This window comes from Electrona antarctica (genome assembly GCF_951216825.1).
Source record: "Electrona antarctica genome assembly, chromosome: 9".
NCBI lineage: Eukaryota > Metazoa > Chordata > Actinopteri > Myctophiformes > Myctophidae > Electrona > Electrona antarctica.
Genome location: NC_136790.1, coordinates 38,663,287 through 38,681,993, shown reverse-complemented (window position 1 = coordinate 38,681,993; position 18,707 = coordinate 38,663,287). Strand labels below are relative to the sequence as shown.

Genomic DNA, 18,707 nt, shown 5'->3' with positions numbered 1-18,707 from the left:
AGCTGCATTAGAGTTTCAGGACATGCTTTGCTTTAGGAATGTTCATGTTCATTAAGAACTTTCTTTTCAGTGAACGGTTTGCAGACACATTTTAAGGTTAAACCAGTGTATTTGTTGACAGGCAAGGCAACTTTATTTATACAGCACATTTTATACACCAGGGCTCTAAGAGCAACATTAGAGAGTAAAAAATGATTAAAGTAGATAAAATACACAGTTGACCTGAATGTCCCCTAGGTTTGTGGCTCGATTCACATCGTACTTGATGATGAAATCTCCATCGATCAGAGTTCCATCACAGTCTGGACACTTCCTCTGCTGCTCCGGTGTCGGTGAGAAGGAGATGTGTGCCTGTAAGAAGGATACAATACATCTGTACTTACATCTTACATCTTACATCTATTATAGAAGACAAGAGGTAGAAGCGCTGCTAGGTGTGTTGCACATACAGGTGCTATTTGGATGGTTCAAGTGTGCTGCAGTTTATTTACAAGGGACTGGTCCTGGAATAAAGTATTTCTTCTCAAGTGCTGAATTTGAAGTCGGTGGGATGAACGGTTCACAAGATACGTGAACTATACAGAAAGACATACAGTACATACTTACAGAGATTCCATGTAAGATGAAGTGCCATTTTTAACACTACCTTTTTGTCTGTGATTGTTTTCTCCACCAGAGGGAGTAGCTCATTGGATAAGAAGGTTCCATAGGCATCAACATATGCAATACCCTGTGGCTCATAGATATCTGCCACAATCTGTGTAAAGTTAGACACAAACATACAGTTGGAGGCCATCGATATTGTCCTTTTCTTTTTGCTGAGGTTTGCGTGATCTGCGCAAAAGGACAGTTAACCCATTTTGGGCGGGAACCCCTTTTGGTGTTATAATTTAGCTATTGAAAAATAGCAGATCTACAAGCTCATAGCGCGCCACCGAGTGGCGCGCTACGAGCTTGTGGTCTGCTATTTTTGAAAAATCGTGAAAATAGAAATAGAAAACTGGAGGATTTAGAAGGATTTTTTTTAAATTTTGAGGTCAGGCCTAAATGGGTCAAATGATAAGGGACAACATCAGTGGCACCCAACTGTACACACAGTGTGATTAGTCTTTCATTAAGCAGTGTGTGATGTGAACATAGTGCATGCATGGACATTCACCTGAAAGTTGCGGACAGGCTGCTTGGGTTTGACCCGGGTCAGAATTTCATACTGGCCTAGTTTCCTGATAAGAAGCTCCTCATAGGTCAGAATGAATTTCACTTTGCTATTGGCAGCAATGTTTACTGACACAGAGAACTTCTCCATTGTTCTTCCAGAGGCCCTAGAACACAGACAAACCAAAAGTAATGAACAAATGAATGATTGGGAATATGCACAACCTATCACATTATTATTAATACTGTATATCGTCTCTGTTGGGTGTAAACCTCATAGCCTACACATGTCTTTTCAGGATTCAAATTCAAAAATAGCAAAAGTCTACAAGCTCAAAACGTGCCGCTTCACGCCATGGGTGTTCATTTACATAAAGAAACACAAAAAGTTAGAATATGGAGATATGAGGTTTCTGGCCGACAGCAACAATATTTATTTCTTCCCTTTCCCATGGAGTGACCTGCTCTGACTTACTTGACCAGTCCAGCAGTCTGTCCTGATGAGACAGCTTTCTCATACTGCTTTCTGGCTTTCTTCTTCTCTTTGAGCTCTCCAACATACATCTGATTATCAATTTCCCTGAAAAGCAAATGAGAAGAGTTAGGACGCATGAAGAACGTAGTGCATGCACATCCGTGGCCCAGGTGCAAGACAGGCAGAAATATAAAAAAGAATAGTCTGCACACTGGTGATGCCGAAAAAGGCTCCTCGGAAGTTTCATTGCTTGTCAACGTTTCGATCTTATTCGATCTTCATCAGGACATATAACGATTTGGATTTAGAACGCACACAGGGGTTTCATTCATATGTGATAATACATGAGTATTTGTTTGTTTGGTTTGTTTGTTTTTTAACCCATTAAGATCTGAGGCCGATTCTACAAATGCCTTCTAAATCAGTAGTTCTCAAACCTTTTCATGTCAAGGACTCCCAAAGTGATATTGTGATATACAAGAAAAACTAACCAGGTGCTCGACGGAGATATAAACATATGTGATGATGATTAAAAAAAAGTGAATTTGGATCTGCTATTTTCGAGAAGCACTGTTCTAAACCACCGTTGAAGACAAAGAGATGGCACTGACATGCTGAAGTTGGTGATGAAGGCGGTCTTGGGCAGCTCCACCACAAAGAAGATTTCCTGTGAGGAGCTGGCCTTGTTCAGAGCAGTGGAGGTCATGACAGTGTGAGCGAAACGAGATGCTACGGTACAGTCCACTGTAACACTGTCCACCTCCACCTGAGAGACAGAGACAGACAGACAGACAGACAGACAGACAGACAGACAGACAGACAGACAGACAGACAGACAGACAGACAGACAGACAGACAGACAGACAGACAGACAGACAGACAGACAGACAGACAGACAGAGGGGATGGGCGGACGGACGGGCGGACGGACGGACGGACGGACGGACAGACAGACGGACGGACAGACGGACAGAGAGGTATGGGAGGAATAGACGGAGGAATAGACGAGGAAAAATAAGAATAATCTGAGACAAAGAACATGAAGAGGTGTACTGCTCAAAAGTGTCATTTCATATGAGAATCTGTCGACAGACACTTGGGAATATGAAACGGCACTATATATTTTGTATTTCTCACAAACACGATTCATTCTCACTTTCTCAACTAGGGATCTAGCTGCCTATAATTGGTCAAAGAAACAGTATTAGTTAACGATTCATTCTCACTTTCTCCACTAGGGAGCTAGCTTCCTCTAATTGGTGTCAAAGAAACAGTATTAGTTATTAGTTAGTAAAGTTATTCCCTGTCTACAGCAGGGATTCACTTATTTGGAAGAGTCAGGCTAGCTAGTCTAATGACTATTCTATTTTTCATTTCTTCATTAACAGAGAAAATGGATAGTTTCTTACCTCTATGTTGCTTGTACTTCTTTTCTGCAATAAAAAGAGACATTCATAATAGTGTTAACTGGGATGCAATATGAGAAGGCCAAGTATTGTGAATAATTTAGTATTTAGTAGGCTACCTTTAAAATAAGTATGGTGTTGTATCAAACCACTTTTTATTTCAGAGTAAACTGAAATTATGCCAGTTTAATAATAATGATGGCAAAATGTGTAAGCAGTGAGTTTCTAATCATGAGGTTATCCCAACTAAATTGGTTGTTATACAAAGTAATCAGAACTTCAAAGTAATGTTAGCAGGGAAAAGAAGGATGTTGTGTGTGTAAATAATCTCATTTCAACTACCTTAAGTAACCTGGTGGCATCCTGTGTCTCCTGGAATTCACATAGAAAGGTGAATTTACACAAAAACAAAATGTAGGCTACAAGCCCATGCAACTCACACAGTAATATCTTCATGCAAACACAGGAGAGAAAGATAAGAAGAAAAGGGTAGAAAATGAATGGCTCAAAATGTATTAATGGTTCATAAAATGTAAAAGCTCATAAGTAATAATCAGCTCATAATGTCATTAAATCATGCATAACATGAAAAGGGATGTTTGCATAATGTAAGGATTTTTATTTTTTGCAATGAGCAAAATGTTGATACTCTGAGTTAATTAACTATTATGATTTTCTAATTATTAGGGTTTCTAGCTGATTCCCATTCCAAGCAGCATTGAGATCCATCAGTTTAAAAAAGAACCACAGGTTGACTGAAAACTGAGTACTGAACTACAAATCATTATTATTATTATTATTATTAATACTATTTAAATTCAGCTACAAAATAGTAGAAAGAGAAGCAGTGATGTTACTTGTATGGCAGCATCGTGGCGGGAGATAACCAAAGCTCCTTGAGCCTCGCTGAGAAGCCAGAGGCAGACACCCAACAGCAGCACAACACTCCTCCACCTAGACATGACTAAACTCTGCTACAGTAAACACTCACTCACTTCATTGCTCAATGTCCCTGCCCAGGAGGAGGGCTGAATTGAGTTGGGATCATGTTAAAACCCTAGAAGTTGTTTTATGTAGATGTGTAAGACCATTTGGGCCACAACTATTAAACATTCAATGGGAGTTCAGGCCTGAATGAGCTTGCAGACATGATCTTGTTTCTGGTTGAACATTGACCACCTAAAAGGATCATGGTTGGATCCTTACCATTTGGTCAAAAACTCATTATTAACCTTCATTAACCTTAGGGAACGCAAGTTACAAGAGGCATGTCGTTGTAACTCGGATTATCAGAAATGGGCTGCCTACAAACCTTTGTAAACAATGACTTTGCAATATTAGTCAACTATGATTCGATGGGAGTGTGTGACTAATTGATCCCTATAGATCACAGTGAAGGAAGATTCACCATAATGTGAGACTGTCACTATACTCACAGATTGGAGAAACATACAGTATGCCAGGCCGGATGGAATATTGCTTAATGGTTTATTTGTGGGTATAAAGATGACATTAGTGCATAAAGCTCACTAGGTGGAATTAATTATATTTTGGGGGCTTTTTCTGCCTTTGACTACTAGTATGCAGTGAGTAGACTGACAGGAAATGGGGAGTGACACGCAGCAAAGGTCGTCAGGATCGGGACTAGGAACCCGCAACATGCTGTCAGGCTCGATTAGCAGTCCCCTAGGACAATTAGCTCTGAGAAAGTTCTAGAAGTCGAGAGGAGATCGTATGTTGGGATGGGGTTTTGGGGTGATGAGCTCATTCCTACTTTCTCTTAGCCTGGCCAGACACATGTACACCATATGCGTGTCTTAAGTACCAGGTCTTATTACTTAACTTAAGACCTGGAGGCGTGATCAATGCCATTTGGTTATTCTGAGTGGCCAAACAGCATTGATCACGCCTCCAGGTCTTAAGTTAAGTAATAAGACCTGGTACTTAAGACGCATAATACTGCCCTCATAATGTGAATTCACTCACTCATTCACTGACCAATGATTCACTAACTGTACTGTAAAAACCTTGCTATGCAAACACTGAATGTTGTCATATTAGCCAGTTATGCTGATGAGTATCAATGTCCACAGTTGTGTCAATATTGTCAATATAGCAAAAACACGCTGTTACAACCCGGCCTAGGGGTCACCATGTGTAACATAAACATTGACTCGATCCTGCAGTCCCCAAACACATCCAGCCAACACCAGTTTAAAAATCTAAATACAGTGATTTATTAGATTTACAGAATGGATAAGTTACGTCAGGGTGGGCCCCTGCCCAGCCACCCACCCCTATACACTACCATGTCTGTACTTAATCCACATTAACACTGGCACAGCTAAAAACACAAAACATAGACGACTGGTGTCGTACATCTAGGACACACATGGGCAAAATGCGGCCGGATGGCTGGAACCGGCCCTTTGAGTATCTCAATCCAGCTAGCGGATTGTGTAGCGGCCAGCCCACAAAGTCCTCAAAGAAAAACAAAATGTAACTCTATAGTAATACATATTTATTACATCCATGTGTACTAAAATTGTATATTAAATGTTTATAATGCAACAGTGAACATGTGTTATCAGTGACCTATGGAGTGGTGCACATTAGACATTTGTAGGCTAATTTAAAAGTTGTATTGAAATGGATTGTTTGAATTGAATTGAATTCTTTTCATAGCCAGAGTACTGGAGTCCAGTGATACAGCTGTCAACAAAACATTTTGTAACTGAAAATTATTGTATTGTGAAGCTATAGGACCTGTAAAGTATTGTCATGTCTAAACAATTGCAGTTTCTACATAATTTGTAAGTTCCAATTTAATTGTCCATAATGTGTCGCCCTTCGCTGACTTTATCGCTATTGAAGTCAGTATGGCCCTCTGAAAAGAATGCTGCACATTTTGTAAACCTCTGCATATAATCATTAAATTAGTATTATGTAAACATTTTAAGTTGTCCCATATCGTTTTGCCCTCCCTTTAAACTAAAAATCAAGACTGCATGTAGACAGAATGAGAAAAATACAGGAAGTTCCTTTTGAGTGCCTTTGAATGGGAATGAATTTGCAAGGTTTATCGTAATATATTGTCTCCGTTTACAGCTCTCTCTCTCTCTGTGTTTGCACCTGCGTGTACTGTTTAATATGGTTGTAAATACCAACATGTTTTTTCCTCCTCCGTTACCTGCTTGGCAGATTATTCAGCAAAGTCAACTGAAAATGTATACATTATTATGCTTTTTTGTGCAGAATGAATCACAACTGAAATGCATACATTTCTAGCAAATTACTATTTTAAACTCAAACCAAAACCTCTTTGGCTGTATGGAAAATAATCACAACTTTGGAAACGTGGGTGAAGCATGCAGACCAAATTTGGCTCTAGTCTATGGAATGCCATTCCTGCCGTATCTAGATATAAATACATAAATAAATAAATGCATTTATAAAGCATGAAATGCTCAAATAAATAAATAATTGTGCAAAGAAATATACAATTAAATATTGAAATGTATTCATTTATGTGACCATTTATGTATTTAATTATTTATTTATATATTTATGTATTTATTTAATTATTTATTTCCTTATTTATTTACGTATTTATTTATTTAATTATTTAATTATTTATTTAAACATTTAATTATTTATTTATGTATTTATTTCCTTATTTATTTACGTATTTATTTATTTAATTATTTATTTAAACATTTAATTATTTATTTAAACATTTAATTATTTATTTATGTATTTATTTCCTTATTTATTTACGTATTTATTTATTTAATTATTTATTTAAACATTTAATTACTTATTTAAACATTTAATTATTTATTTATGTATTTATTTCCTTATTTATTTACGTATTTATTTATTTAATTATTTATTTAAGCATTTAATTATTTATTTAAACATTTAATTATTTAATTATTTAAACATTTATTTAAACATTTATTTAAACATTTATTTCATGCCGTATTTCACTGACGGTATGTTAATGAGGGGGCGTGTCTTGCCCATTCAGGCTTGAGCAATCAAACCCAGAGTGCCCAGGTGGGGGTCCGCGGGGGTCCACGGGGGTCCGCGGGGTATGCACACACACGCACGCGCGCACGCCGCACACACACGCGTGTGTATAGAGGGAGGGCGGGGGGTCTCAAGGTTCGGGGACCCCTGTCTCGGGGTCCGCGGGGTATCTCGGCCGTCCCTGGGCCGTTTCGTACGGGGTGAATCTCGTTCGAACCGGGCCGCCGTCCCGGACGCGCTCCCGGTGGTCTCGTGCCCAGGTGGGGGTCCGCGGGGGTCCGCGGGGTATCTCTTTCATTTCTCAACCATTTTGTACGGGGGTGGGTTCGTTGGAATCGTGTCACCCCCCTGGGGGAGTTTTTGGGGGTCTCAAGGTTCGGGGACCCCTAGGGACCCCCAAGGACCCCCCCAGGGACCCCCCAGGGACCCCCACATGGTAACTCTCTCATTTCTCTACCATTTTGGACGGGGGTGGGTTCGTTGGAATCGTGTCACCCCCCTGGGGGAGTTTTTGGGGGTCTCAAGGTTCGGGGACCCCTAGGGACCCCCAGGGACCCCCCAGGGACCCCCACATGGTAACTCTCTCATTTCTCTACCATTTTGGACGGGGGTGGGTTCGTTGGAATCGTGTCACCCCCCTGGGGGAGTTTTTGGGGGTCTCAAGGTTCGGGGACCCCTAGGGACCCCCAGGGACCCCCCAGGGACCCCCACATGGTAACTCTCTCATTTCTCTACCATTTTGGACGGGGGTGGGTTCGTTGGAATCGTGTCACCCCCCTGGGGGAGTTTTTGGGGGTCTCAAGGTTCGGGGACCCCTAGGGACCCCCAGGGACCCCCCAGGGACCCCCACATGGTAACTCTTTCATTTCTCTACCATTTTGGACGGGGGTGGGTTCGTTGGAATCGTGTCGCCCCCTGGGGGTGTCTTTGGGGTTCTCAAGGTACCTATGTAGACTCACTTTTTGACGCTGCATCCTGTTGCTGTGCGACGTCTAGAAAGTGGTGAAATAGCAGACGGAAGGGGAAACACATAGTATAAAAATGAGCATGTACTTATCTAGACTTACTTTTCGACGCTGAATCCAGATATCATAATGTTGAGACTGTCCGATCCCAGGAAAGTGGTCAAAAATGGCACCAAGGTTTTGTAAAAGTGTCACAATATTTCGACCCGATTCCAACGGTGGTGGTCTTATCTCTCTACGATGTCAGGAAGTGGGTGTAAACGCCTCCTATCGGTCCCTTGCCCTCGAAACACGTCTGGGAAAAAGTGAGACCATTTTCGGACTCAGCACGACAAGCTGAACACGCTGATATGTGTTTCCCAGCACACAGACTTACGGTTCTCTTAATTGGCTAGCGTTAGGGTTAGTTTTCAACGCGCGATAGCTCGGGAACGATAGGTTTGTCAGCCAAGTAATTCACATGGGCGCGTACAGCTCTCCAAGATCTACGCTCCGATAGGTCCGCCATTCTCGTGCGACACCCGTAGCAAGAGTTCGCCAACTCTGACCTGTAATCCACAAGCCATATAGACATGGTAAACCGTACAGTGTATTGAATGGTAAAATGCTAACCCTAATTTTGAGAACCACACGTCCGTGCGCGGGGAGACACATATTGGCGCGTTCGTCTCATGGATAGCTATGCGTGGATGTAAAGCACGCCCATTTTCGACCTTTGTGGGAGGAGCTATCGCGCATCAAAGTCCCAACCCTAGTTTTCTGAACCACATGACCGTGTGTGGAGAAACACATATCAGATTGTTCGTCCTGACAAGCTATATAACATACTAAAAGATGGGCCCCTAATATCCAATGGTTTTTGACTTAGAGGCCTTAGAGAGGCTAGAAAAATAACAAAACATTATTTTTCAACGGGACCAATTCCATTAAATCCAGCGTGAAAAAGTGAGTCAGACTAAGTCGTTTTTGTAAAAAAAATATATATATTTGTGTTTGTGGGGTCCAAAAAACGTGTCTAAAAAAATATCTAAAATATTTAGAAGTGTCGTAGAGACTTGAAACCAATTCCATTGGATTCCCTGTGCTTCAGACATGGATAAACACCCTTTGTTTTAGAAAAATTGGTTATTCCCTGTCGATTATAGCCTTAAAGGGCCTCAACGCCATACAAAGGTCACGGGCGTGACCATTGATAGTTAGAAGTGTCGTAGAGACTCAGGACCAAGTTCATTGGATTCAGCTGGATGAGAAGAAGAACAAATTTGCCTGCTCAAAACAAACGGACACATTTTGGATTTTTAATTGATTTTAACGCGTTGGAGGCCACTAAAAATCAAATTTTTTAAGGATTCCTCTAAATACACTTCCCCCCCCTATGTCAAGTAAGGGAAATCTAATGGTGTTAGTTTTAACTGTCTAGAAGACTTAAAAATGGGTCAAATTGCTGTTTGAAAGTTTAACAAAAATCATATTTTCTCGAATTTTAGTCAGTTTGCTCCAAAACTCCTTCTACCCCCACTAAACCTGAATCAGAATATGTAGGTTATATCTCAATCCGACAACCAGAAGTGCCTTAATTGCCCCTTAGTTGGCTAATTATACAGTTCAATTTCGCCTCAGATTGTTCATCTCGACGAGCTCTATAACATATCCAAAGATGGGCTTCTAATATCATTTCCCCATGGAGATATAGCCCCTAGAAGGTTTACAAAATAGCCGATCTACAAGTCCTAGAAGAATTGCACTAGGACAGCCAGGATTTTGGCTACCCCCCCCCCCCTAAATCAAGTGCACTGAGTTCGATGGATCTGACAAACCGGTCAAACTGGTTCTCAAGGTATTTTGAGGATGGACATTCAACATTTCGTCACCTTATTAAACTATTTGCCTAAGTCATTTTTTCAAGGTTTTCAGGAACCACAAAAAACTGTGCCAAATGTAGAATATATTATATTTCTTAATTATTTCAATTCCAAAAAATATGACTATTGACAAATAAAGTTGTATGTCAATCATGTAACATGTAAGGATAAAATGACTTAGGCCAATATCTGAACATGCCATTTTATCTTAGGCAATTATAAACCTTATTTGGGCCAAATTACTTACTGCAGTAAGTGACTTAGGCAAAATGTTTTTATTCCAATTATTTTTAATAGACCATAGTTTACGGTCAGCCACAGAGTGTTTAAAATAATATCAGAGCACAAAGACATTTGATACTGAAGGGGAGTGAATGGGAGTGAATGGGAGTGAATGAGACTGAATGGGAGTGAATGGGACTGAATGAGAGGTACTGTTACTATGGGACTGATACTATGGGAGTGAATGGGAGGGAATGGGACTGAATGGGAGGTACTGTTACTATGGGACTGATACTATGGGAGTGAATGGGAGGTACTGTTACTATGGAACTGATACTATGGGAGTGAATGGAAGTGAATGGGATGAATGGGAGGTACTGTTACTATGGGACTGATACTATGGGAGTGAATGGGACTGAATGGGAGTGAATGGGAGTGAACTGGACTGAATGGGAGTGAATGGGACTGAATGGGAGTGAATGGGAGTGAAAAGGATGAATGGGAGGTACTGTTACTATGGGACTGATAATATGGGAGTGAATGGGACTGAATGGGAGTGAATGGGATGAATGGGAGTGACAGTCCCATAGTAACAGTACCTACCATTCACTCCCATTCACTCCCATTCACTCCCATTCAGTCCAGTTCACTCCCATTCACTCCCATTCAGTCCAGTTCACTCCCATTCACTCCCATAGTAACAGTACCTCCAATTCACTCCCATTCAGTCCCATAGTAACAGTACCCCCCATTCACTCCCATAGTATCAGTCCCATAGTAACAGTACCTCCCATTCAGTCCCATAGTAACAGTACCCCCCATTCACTCCCATAGTATCAGTCCCATAGTAACAGTACCTCCCATTCACTCCCATTCAGTCCCATTCACTCCCATAGTAACAGTACCTCCCATTCACTCCCATTCACTCCCATAGTATCAGTCCCATAGTACAGTACCTCCCATTCACTCCCATTCACTCCCATAGTATCAGTCCCATAGTAACAGTACCTCCCATTCACTCCCATAGTATCAGTCCCATAGTAACAGTACCTCCCATTCACTCCCATTCAGTCCCATTCACTCCCATAGTATCAGTCCCATAGTACAGTACCTCCCATTCACTCCTATTCACTCCCATAGTATCAGTCCCATAGTAACAGTACCTCCCATTCATTCCCATTCACTCTCATTCACTCCCATGAATTCCCATTCACTCCCATTCAGTCCCATTCACTCCCATTCACTCCCATAGTATCAGTCCCATAGTACAGTACCTACCATTCACTCCCATTCAGTCCCATTATATCAGTCCCATAGTAACAGTACCCCCCATTCACTCCCATAGTATCAGTCCCATAGTAACAGTACCTCCCATTCACTCCCATAGTAACAGTCCCATAGTAACAGTACCTCCCATTCACTCCCATTCACTCCCATAGTATCAGTCCCATAGTACAGTACCTCCCATTCACTCCCATTCACTCCCATTCACTCCCATAGTATCAGTCCCATAGTAACAGTACCTCCCATTCACTCCCATAGTATCAGTCCCATAGTAACAGTACCTCCCATTCACTCCCATTCAGTCCCATTCACTCCCATAGTATCAGTCCCATAGTACAGTACCTCCCATTCACTCCTATTCACTCCCATAGTATCAGTCCCATAGTAACAGTACCTCCCATTCATTCCCATTCACTCTCATTCACTCCCATGAATTCCCATTCACTCCCATTCAGTCCCATTCACTCCCATTCACTCCCATAGTATCAGTCCCATAGTACAGTACCTACCATTCACTCCCATTCAGTCCCATTATATCAGTCCCATAGTAACAGTACCCCCCATTCACTCCCATAGTATCAGTCCCATAGTAACAGTACCTCCCATTCACTCCCATAGTAACAGTCCCATAGTAACAGTACCTCCCATTCACTCCCATTCAGTCCCATTCACTCCCATAGTATCAGTCCCATAGTAACAGTACCTCCCATTCACTCCCATTCACTCCCATAGTATCAGTCCCATAGTAACTACCTCCCATTCAGTCCCATTCACTCCCAGTATCAGTCCCATAGTAACAGTACCTCCCATTCACTCCCATTCACTCCCATAGTATCAGTCCCATAGTAACAGTACCTCCCATTCACTCCCATTCACTCCCATAGTATCAGTCCCATAGTAACAGTACCTCCCATTCACTCCCATTCACTCCCATAGTATCAGTCCCATAGTAACAGTACCTCCCATTCACTCCCATTCACTCCCATAGTATCAGTCCCATAGTATAGTACCTCCCATTCACTCCCATTCACTCCCATTCAGTCCCATTCTATCAGTCCCATAGTAACAGTACCTCCCATTCATTCCCATTCACTCTCATTGTGGCAGCGGTGGCCGAACGGATAGCGGCGCGGTCTAGATACCGGAAGGTTCCCAGTTCGAACCAGCCGTCCGACACGTTAAAATTACCACCGCTGAAATGCCCTTGAACAAGGCATCAACCACTACGATGAAATGTGTTCTATGAGCAGGGCCTGGCTGGAAACAAGTTCTTGAGCTTACCCTGGGTAAATATAGATTTCATTTCATTTCATTTCATTTCACTCCCATTCAGTCCCATTCACTCCCATAGTATCAGTCCCATAGTAACAGTACCTCCCATTCACTCCCATAGTATCAGTCCCATAGTACAGTACCTCCCATTCACTCCCATAGTATCAGTCCCATAGTACAGTACCTCCCATTCACTCCCATTCACTCCCATAGTATCAGTCCCATAGTAACAGTACCTCCCATTCACTCCCATAGTATCAGTCCCATAGTAACAGTACCTCCCATTCACTCCCATTCACTCCCATTCAGTCCCATTTTGAAAGGTGTGTTAAAATGGCCTAAGTCACATTTTATTATAATAATAATAATAATAATAGCTCAAATTTATATAGCGCTTTTCTAAATACCCAAAGCGCTTTACATAGGAACACTAGGAACAGACTTTAATAAGAAAAAAAACAAAAAAAACAAAGCAAAACATAACATAGCAGTACAGGGTTAAAAAGATAAAAGGATAAACGAGGGAAGGGGGGGACATCCTATCCAGACCTCAGCTGGGGAAAGCTATCCTGAAGAGGTGGGTTTTGAGTGAGGTTTTGAATGAGAGGAGAGAGGGAGCAGCTCTGAGATGGTTGGGGAGTTCATTCCAGAGGTTGGGGGCCGAAACAGAGAAGGCCCTGTCCCCCCAGGTGCGGTGCTTGGCCTTGCGGACCTTCAGGAGGTTGGCTTCACTGGACCTGAGGGAGCGGAGGGGGACATATGGTTCGAGAAGATCGGAGAGGTAGGGGGGAGCCAGGTTATTGAGAGCTTTGTAGGTGGTGAGCAGGATTTTGTAGTGAATTCTTTGTTTGACGGGAAGCCAGTGTAGGTCGTGGAGGACGGGTGTAATGTGGTCTCTGGAGCGTGTACTGGTGAGCAGGCGGGCAGCGGAGTTTTGTACGTGTTGTAGTTTGTTGAGGATTTTGGAGGTGGTGCCATTGAGTATACTGTTGCAGTAGTCGATCCGGGATGTGATGAATGCGTGGATGAGGGTTTCGGCAGCAGGGAAAGACAGAGAGGGCCGGAGGCGGGCAATATTCCTGAGGTGGAAGAAGGCGGTTTTGATTATGACTTAGGCAAAATAAAATGGCCTAAGTCTCAGTCTTGACATAGGCCATTTTTTTAATAGGGTGTAACAGGGAGGCCTTTTACGTTAGGGCTTAGGCGATTTTACCAGAGGTGGCCAGCATCACCAGGAGTTGATTTAGGCCAAAAACTCATTTTCGGCAAAAAATGACTTAGGCCATTAGTTTAATAAGGTGACGATTTTAAAGTTCATAGAATGTCAGTTATTTAATCATGATGCATTTTCTTTGTTTAACAACATTTTAAAAATCAAATCCTCTCAAAGATAATTTAGACTAATTGTCAAGGCAAAATTGTGTTCATATTTATTTATATATTTAAAAATATGTGGGGGTCCCTGGGGGTCCCTAGGGGTCCCCGAACCTTGAGACCCCCAAAAACGCCCCCAGCGGGGTGACACGATTCCAACGAACCCACCACCGTCCAAAACGGTTGTGAAATGAAAGAGTTACCATGTGGGGGTCCCTGGGGGGTCCCTGGGGGTCCCTAGGGGTCCCCGAACCTTGAGACCCCCAAAAACGCACCCAGGGGGGCGACACGATTCCAACGAACCCACCCCCGTCCAAAATGGTAGAGAAATGAGAGAGTTACCATGTGGGGGTCCCTGGGGGGTCCCTGGGGGTCCCTAGGGGTCCCCGAACCTTGAGACCCCCAAAAACTCCCCCAGGGGGGTGACACGATTCCAACGAACCCACCCCCGTCCAAAATGGTAGAGAAATGAGAGAGTTACCATGTGGGGGTCCCTGGGGGGTCCCTGGGGGTCCCCGAACCTTGAGACCCCCCGCCCTCCCTCTATACACACGCGTGTGTGTGCGGCGTGCGCGCGTGCGTGTGTGTGCATACCCCGCGGACCCCCGCGGACCCCCACCTGGGCACGAGACAGGGGTCCCCGAACCTTGAGACCCCCGCCCTCCCTCTATACACACGCGTGTGTGTGTGGCGTGCGCGCGTGCGTGTGTGTGCATACCCCGCGGACCCCCGCGGACCCCCACCTGGGCACGAGACCACCGGGAGCGCGTCCGGGACGGCGGCCCGGTTCGAACGAGATTCACCCCGTACGAAACGGCCCAGGGACGGCCGAGATACCCCGCGGACCCCCGCGGACCCCCACCTGGGCACGAGACAGGGGTCCCCGAACCTTGAGACCCCCCGCCCTCCCTCTATACACACGCGTGTGTGTGCGGCGTGCGCGCGTGCGTGTGTGTGCATACCCCGCGGACCCCCGCGGACCCCCACCTGGGCACGAGACAGGGGTCCCCGAACCTTGAGACCCCCCGCCCTCCCTCTATACACACGCGTGTGTGTGCGGCGTGCGCGCGTGCGTGTGTATGCATACCCCGCGGACCCCCGCGGACCCCCACCTGGGCACGAGACCACCGGGAGCGCGTCCGGGACGGCGGCCCGGTTTGAACGAGATTCCCCCCGTACGAAACGGCCCAGGGACGGCCGAGATACCCCGCGGACCCCCGCGGACCCCCGCGGACCCCCACCTGGGCACGAGACCCCCGGGAGCGCGTCCGGGGCGGCGGCCCGGTTCGAACGAGATTCCCCCCGTACGAAACGGCCCAGGGACGGCCGAGATACCCCGCGGACCCCCGCGGACCCCCACCTGGGCACGAGACCCCCGGGAGCGCGTCCGGGACGGCGGCCCGGTTCGAACGAGATTCCCCCCGTACGAAACGGCCCAGGGACGGCCGAGATACCCCGCGGACCCCCGCGGACCCCCGCGGACCCCCACCTGGGCACGAGACCCCCGGGAGCGCGTCCGGGACGGCGGCCCGGTTCGAACGAGATTCCCCCCGTACGAAACGGCCCAGGGACGGCCGAGATACCCCGCGGACCCCCGCGGACCCCCACCTGGGCACGAGACCCCCGGGAGCGCGTCCGGGACGGCGGACTGAAGGGAACAAGGGAACGCCCCTTTTCTGTTTCCGTTTATCTGTTTCCGTTTCCGCTTTTCTGTTTCCTTTCCTCTGGCAGATGCTCCCTGAAGCGGACTTCCCCCCGCCCCCCCCCTTGCAGCACTTCCTGGTCCCCTGAGCGGACTCTGCAGTCAGACACTCTTGGTTACTTCCGCCAAATTCAACCATTTCCGGTTGCCATTTCCGGGGAAACACAGACAAGTATAATCGAACTGTGAGCTCCCACATCGATTATCCAATGGCTGTTAAGTGACATCAGCAAGGACCACCCCTCATTAACATACCGTCAATGAAATACGGCATGAAATAAATGTTTAAATAAATGTTTAAATAAATGTTTAAATAATTAAATAATTAAATGTTTAAATAAATAATTAAATGTTTAAATAAATAATTAAATGCTTAAATAAATAATTAAATAAATAAATACGTAAATAAATAAGGAAATAAATACATAAATAAATAATTAAATGTTTAAATAAGTAATTAAATGTTTAAATAAATAATTAAATAAATAAATACGTAAATAAATAAGGAAATAAATACATAAATAAATAATTAAATGTTTAAATAAATAATTAAATGTTTAAATAAATAATTAAATAAATAAATACGTAAATAAATAAGGAAATAAATACATAAATAAATAATTAAATGTTTAAATAAATAATTAAATGTTTAAATAAATAATTAAATAAATAAATACGTAAATAAATAAGGAAATAAATAATTAAATAAATACATAAATATATAAATAAATAATTAAATACATAAATGGTCACATAAATGAATACATTTCAATATTTAATTGTATATTTCTTTGCACAATTATTTATTTATTTGAGCATTTCATGCTTTATAAATGCATTTATTTATTTATGTATTTATATCTAGATACGGCAGGAATGGCATTCCATACTAGTCATGAGTCATGCTCCATGAGTAGAGCTCATGCTAAATTGCTAATGGACCAGAGCTTGCGCTATTAAGTAGAAAATCCAAACATATTTTTCCACCAAGAAAAGAACGTAGGCTGGACTTAAGCTAAGCATGTTTCAGTATAGCATAAAATGTAACTAATAAGTTACTTTTGATATTTTTTCTTATCTAGTAACATTTAACAAGAATATAGCCAGGTCAAGTCTAGAAAGAGTGCAGGAATAACACCAGTCTAAAGATCTTAAATAACAAAATGAATTGTGTGTAGGGTGTGTTATTCAAATGGCAGACATTCTAATTCAGGCCTATGATGATATAGAGTTAACATACTTATATCATTAACACATTAATAATCCTTCAATGGAATATAATAGAACACATCTGACAATCAACTGTATAGTCAAAACATGGGATTTGTGTGAAATAATGCACACTTGTGACATCTTGTGGTTGATTGTAGATATTGCAGGGCTTCCTTGACATGAAAAGGTTTGAGAAGTAGCTGGCTCTGGGCAGGCATTTATTCAATCTAGGTGGGGTATTTAAACATTTTGTGTAAACAAGAAGTTAAAGGGTAAATTTTGCATAGGTCTGATAATGATGTACCATTAATGTTTATTTTCTGAAATATTTTAAATGTAGGTTTTTTCTTTGTAATACATTTTGGGGTGTCCTCCGCTATCGGTGTATAAATGAATGGGTGAATGTAAAGCGCTTTATAAATGCACCATTTACAATAACACCAACAAACTACCCACCAGCTGATCCTGATAGGACTGGTTCACCTAGTGCGTGTGCATGTGTTCAGTGAACAAACATACAATCACCTGACTTATAATAACCTTATTTAGAGTTATATTAAAGCTGCACTATGGAACTTCTCCTCCTCTTCTACCCTGGATTTGACCCGGTTTCCTGGACAAGTGCATTGATCCAATAATAGAGCCGGTCTGCTTGCTCTGGGAATACATAGAATCTTGACCATCAGCTCAACATTTGTGTTAGATCCTGAGTCTAGGTGAGACATGACCTTTGACACAATCTCAATAGGGACTTTAAGCAACGACGGCTACGGCAGTCCGCTCCGTCAACCGGAAATGGATCAGTGCTCGATACATAAACCTGCTTGCCGTCGCAGCCCTTTCTACTACGGCAGAACCTACACTTACACGTAGTGTCTACAACGCCATGTCATAACCATGTTTATTGAAATTAGCTGTCAGAAACAGGCAAAGTTAACCAACAAGAACAGCGTATAAATAGACTTGAAATATAATTAGTTATCTCCATGATAAATTAAGTTTACATTAAAGCTGCTGTAAGTGACTTTGTTTTGTTAAAAGGCTATGCTCTCTGTCTCCCTGTCCCTCCATCTTTTAGTAAACAAAATATTTAAAAGTTTCAGGTGGGTTGCCAATACCTGGATCTGGTGCTGACATGCTGTGGGCAATCCGTCATGGAGATGACGGATTGAGCGGTCAGCAGGATGGAGCAACCCCTAAGAAAGAGAGAGAGAGAAAGAGAAATGGGGAGGGCCATTTTTAGCATTTCACATACATATTTGAATTGAGATAATTTGATTAAAACAACAGTTTTGACATCGATTTTCACTTTCTGAGCTGAAAACGCAAAAAAACCCCCCAAAAACTAAGAATTCTCTGATAATACTTATCATAAGGTGCGCATGTGTGTGCATGCGTACCAGTGAGCTGTAGAATAGCTTGGGGACACACAGTCCCAGGGTGGAGATCAGGACGTAGACTAGATGGTGCAGCAGCTCCCCTTTCATCATGGACTTGGTTTAGGGCAGCAAACAGTTAAACAAACATTGACGTTGTGAGACGTCATGTGGCCAATATAAATACATCTTGTGACTGATTTCATTACTATACAATAACACACTACATTTATATGTCAATAATGGCAGTAAATATGCAATGAATGTGCCAGCGGGCACCCCTCACTTCACACAAGTGTGATTTTTTTAAACTAGGATTAGTTTTAGATTATAGTAAACCAGTGAAATGGAATTTTGTTCAATTATGCATT

The 18,707-nt window shown here is 43.0% G+C and overlaps 1 protein-coding gene across 1 annotated transcript in view; it reads right to left on the bottom strand.

The window, feature by feature from the left end:
• Positions 1 to 18,447, bottom strand: part of LOC306929979 (inter-alpha-trypsin inhibitor heavy chain H3-like) — a gene marked incomplete at both ends in the record, with an annotated part of 28,775 nt that extends 10,328 nt beyond the window's left edge. The window contains 6 exons of the mRNA XM_079510714.1: positions 223 to 351; positions 647 to 757; positions 1,160 to 1,322; positions 1,631 to 1,735; positions 2,242 to 2,396; positions 18,361 to 18,447. Of these exons, the coding sequence (XP_079366840.1) occupies positions 223 to 351; positions 647 to 757; positions 1,160 to 1,322; positions 1,631 to 1,735; positions 2,242 to 2,396; positions 18,361 to 18,447 (750 nt within the window). The remainder of the gene's footprint in view (positions 1 to 222; positions 352 to 646; positions 758 to 1,159; positions 1,323 to 1,630; positions 1,736 to 2,241; positions 2,397 to 18,360) is intronic.
• Between the last annotated feature and the right edge of the window lie 260 nt (positions 18,448 to 18,707).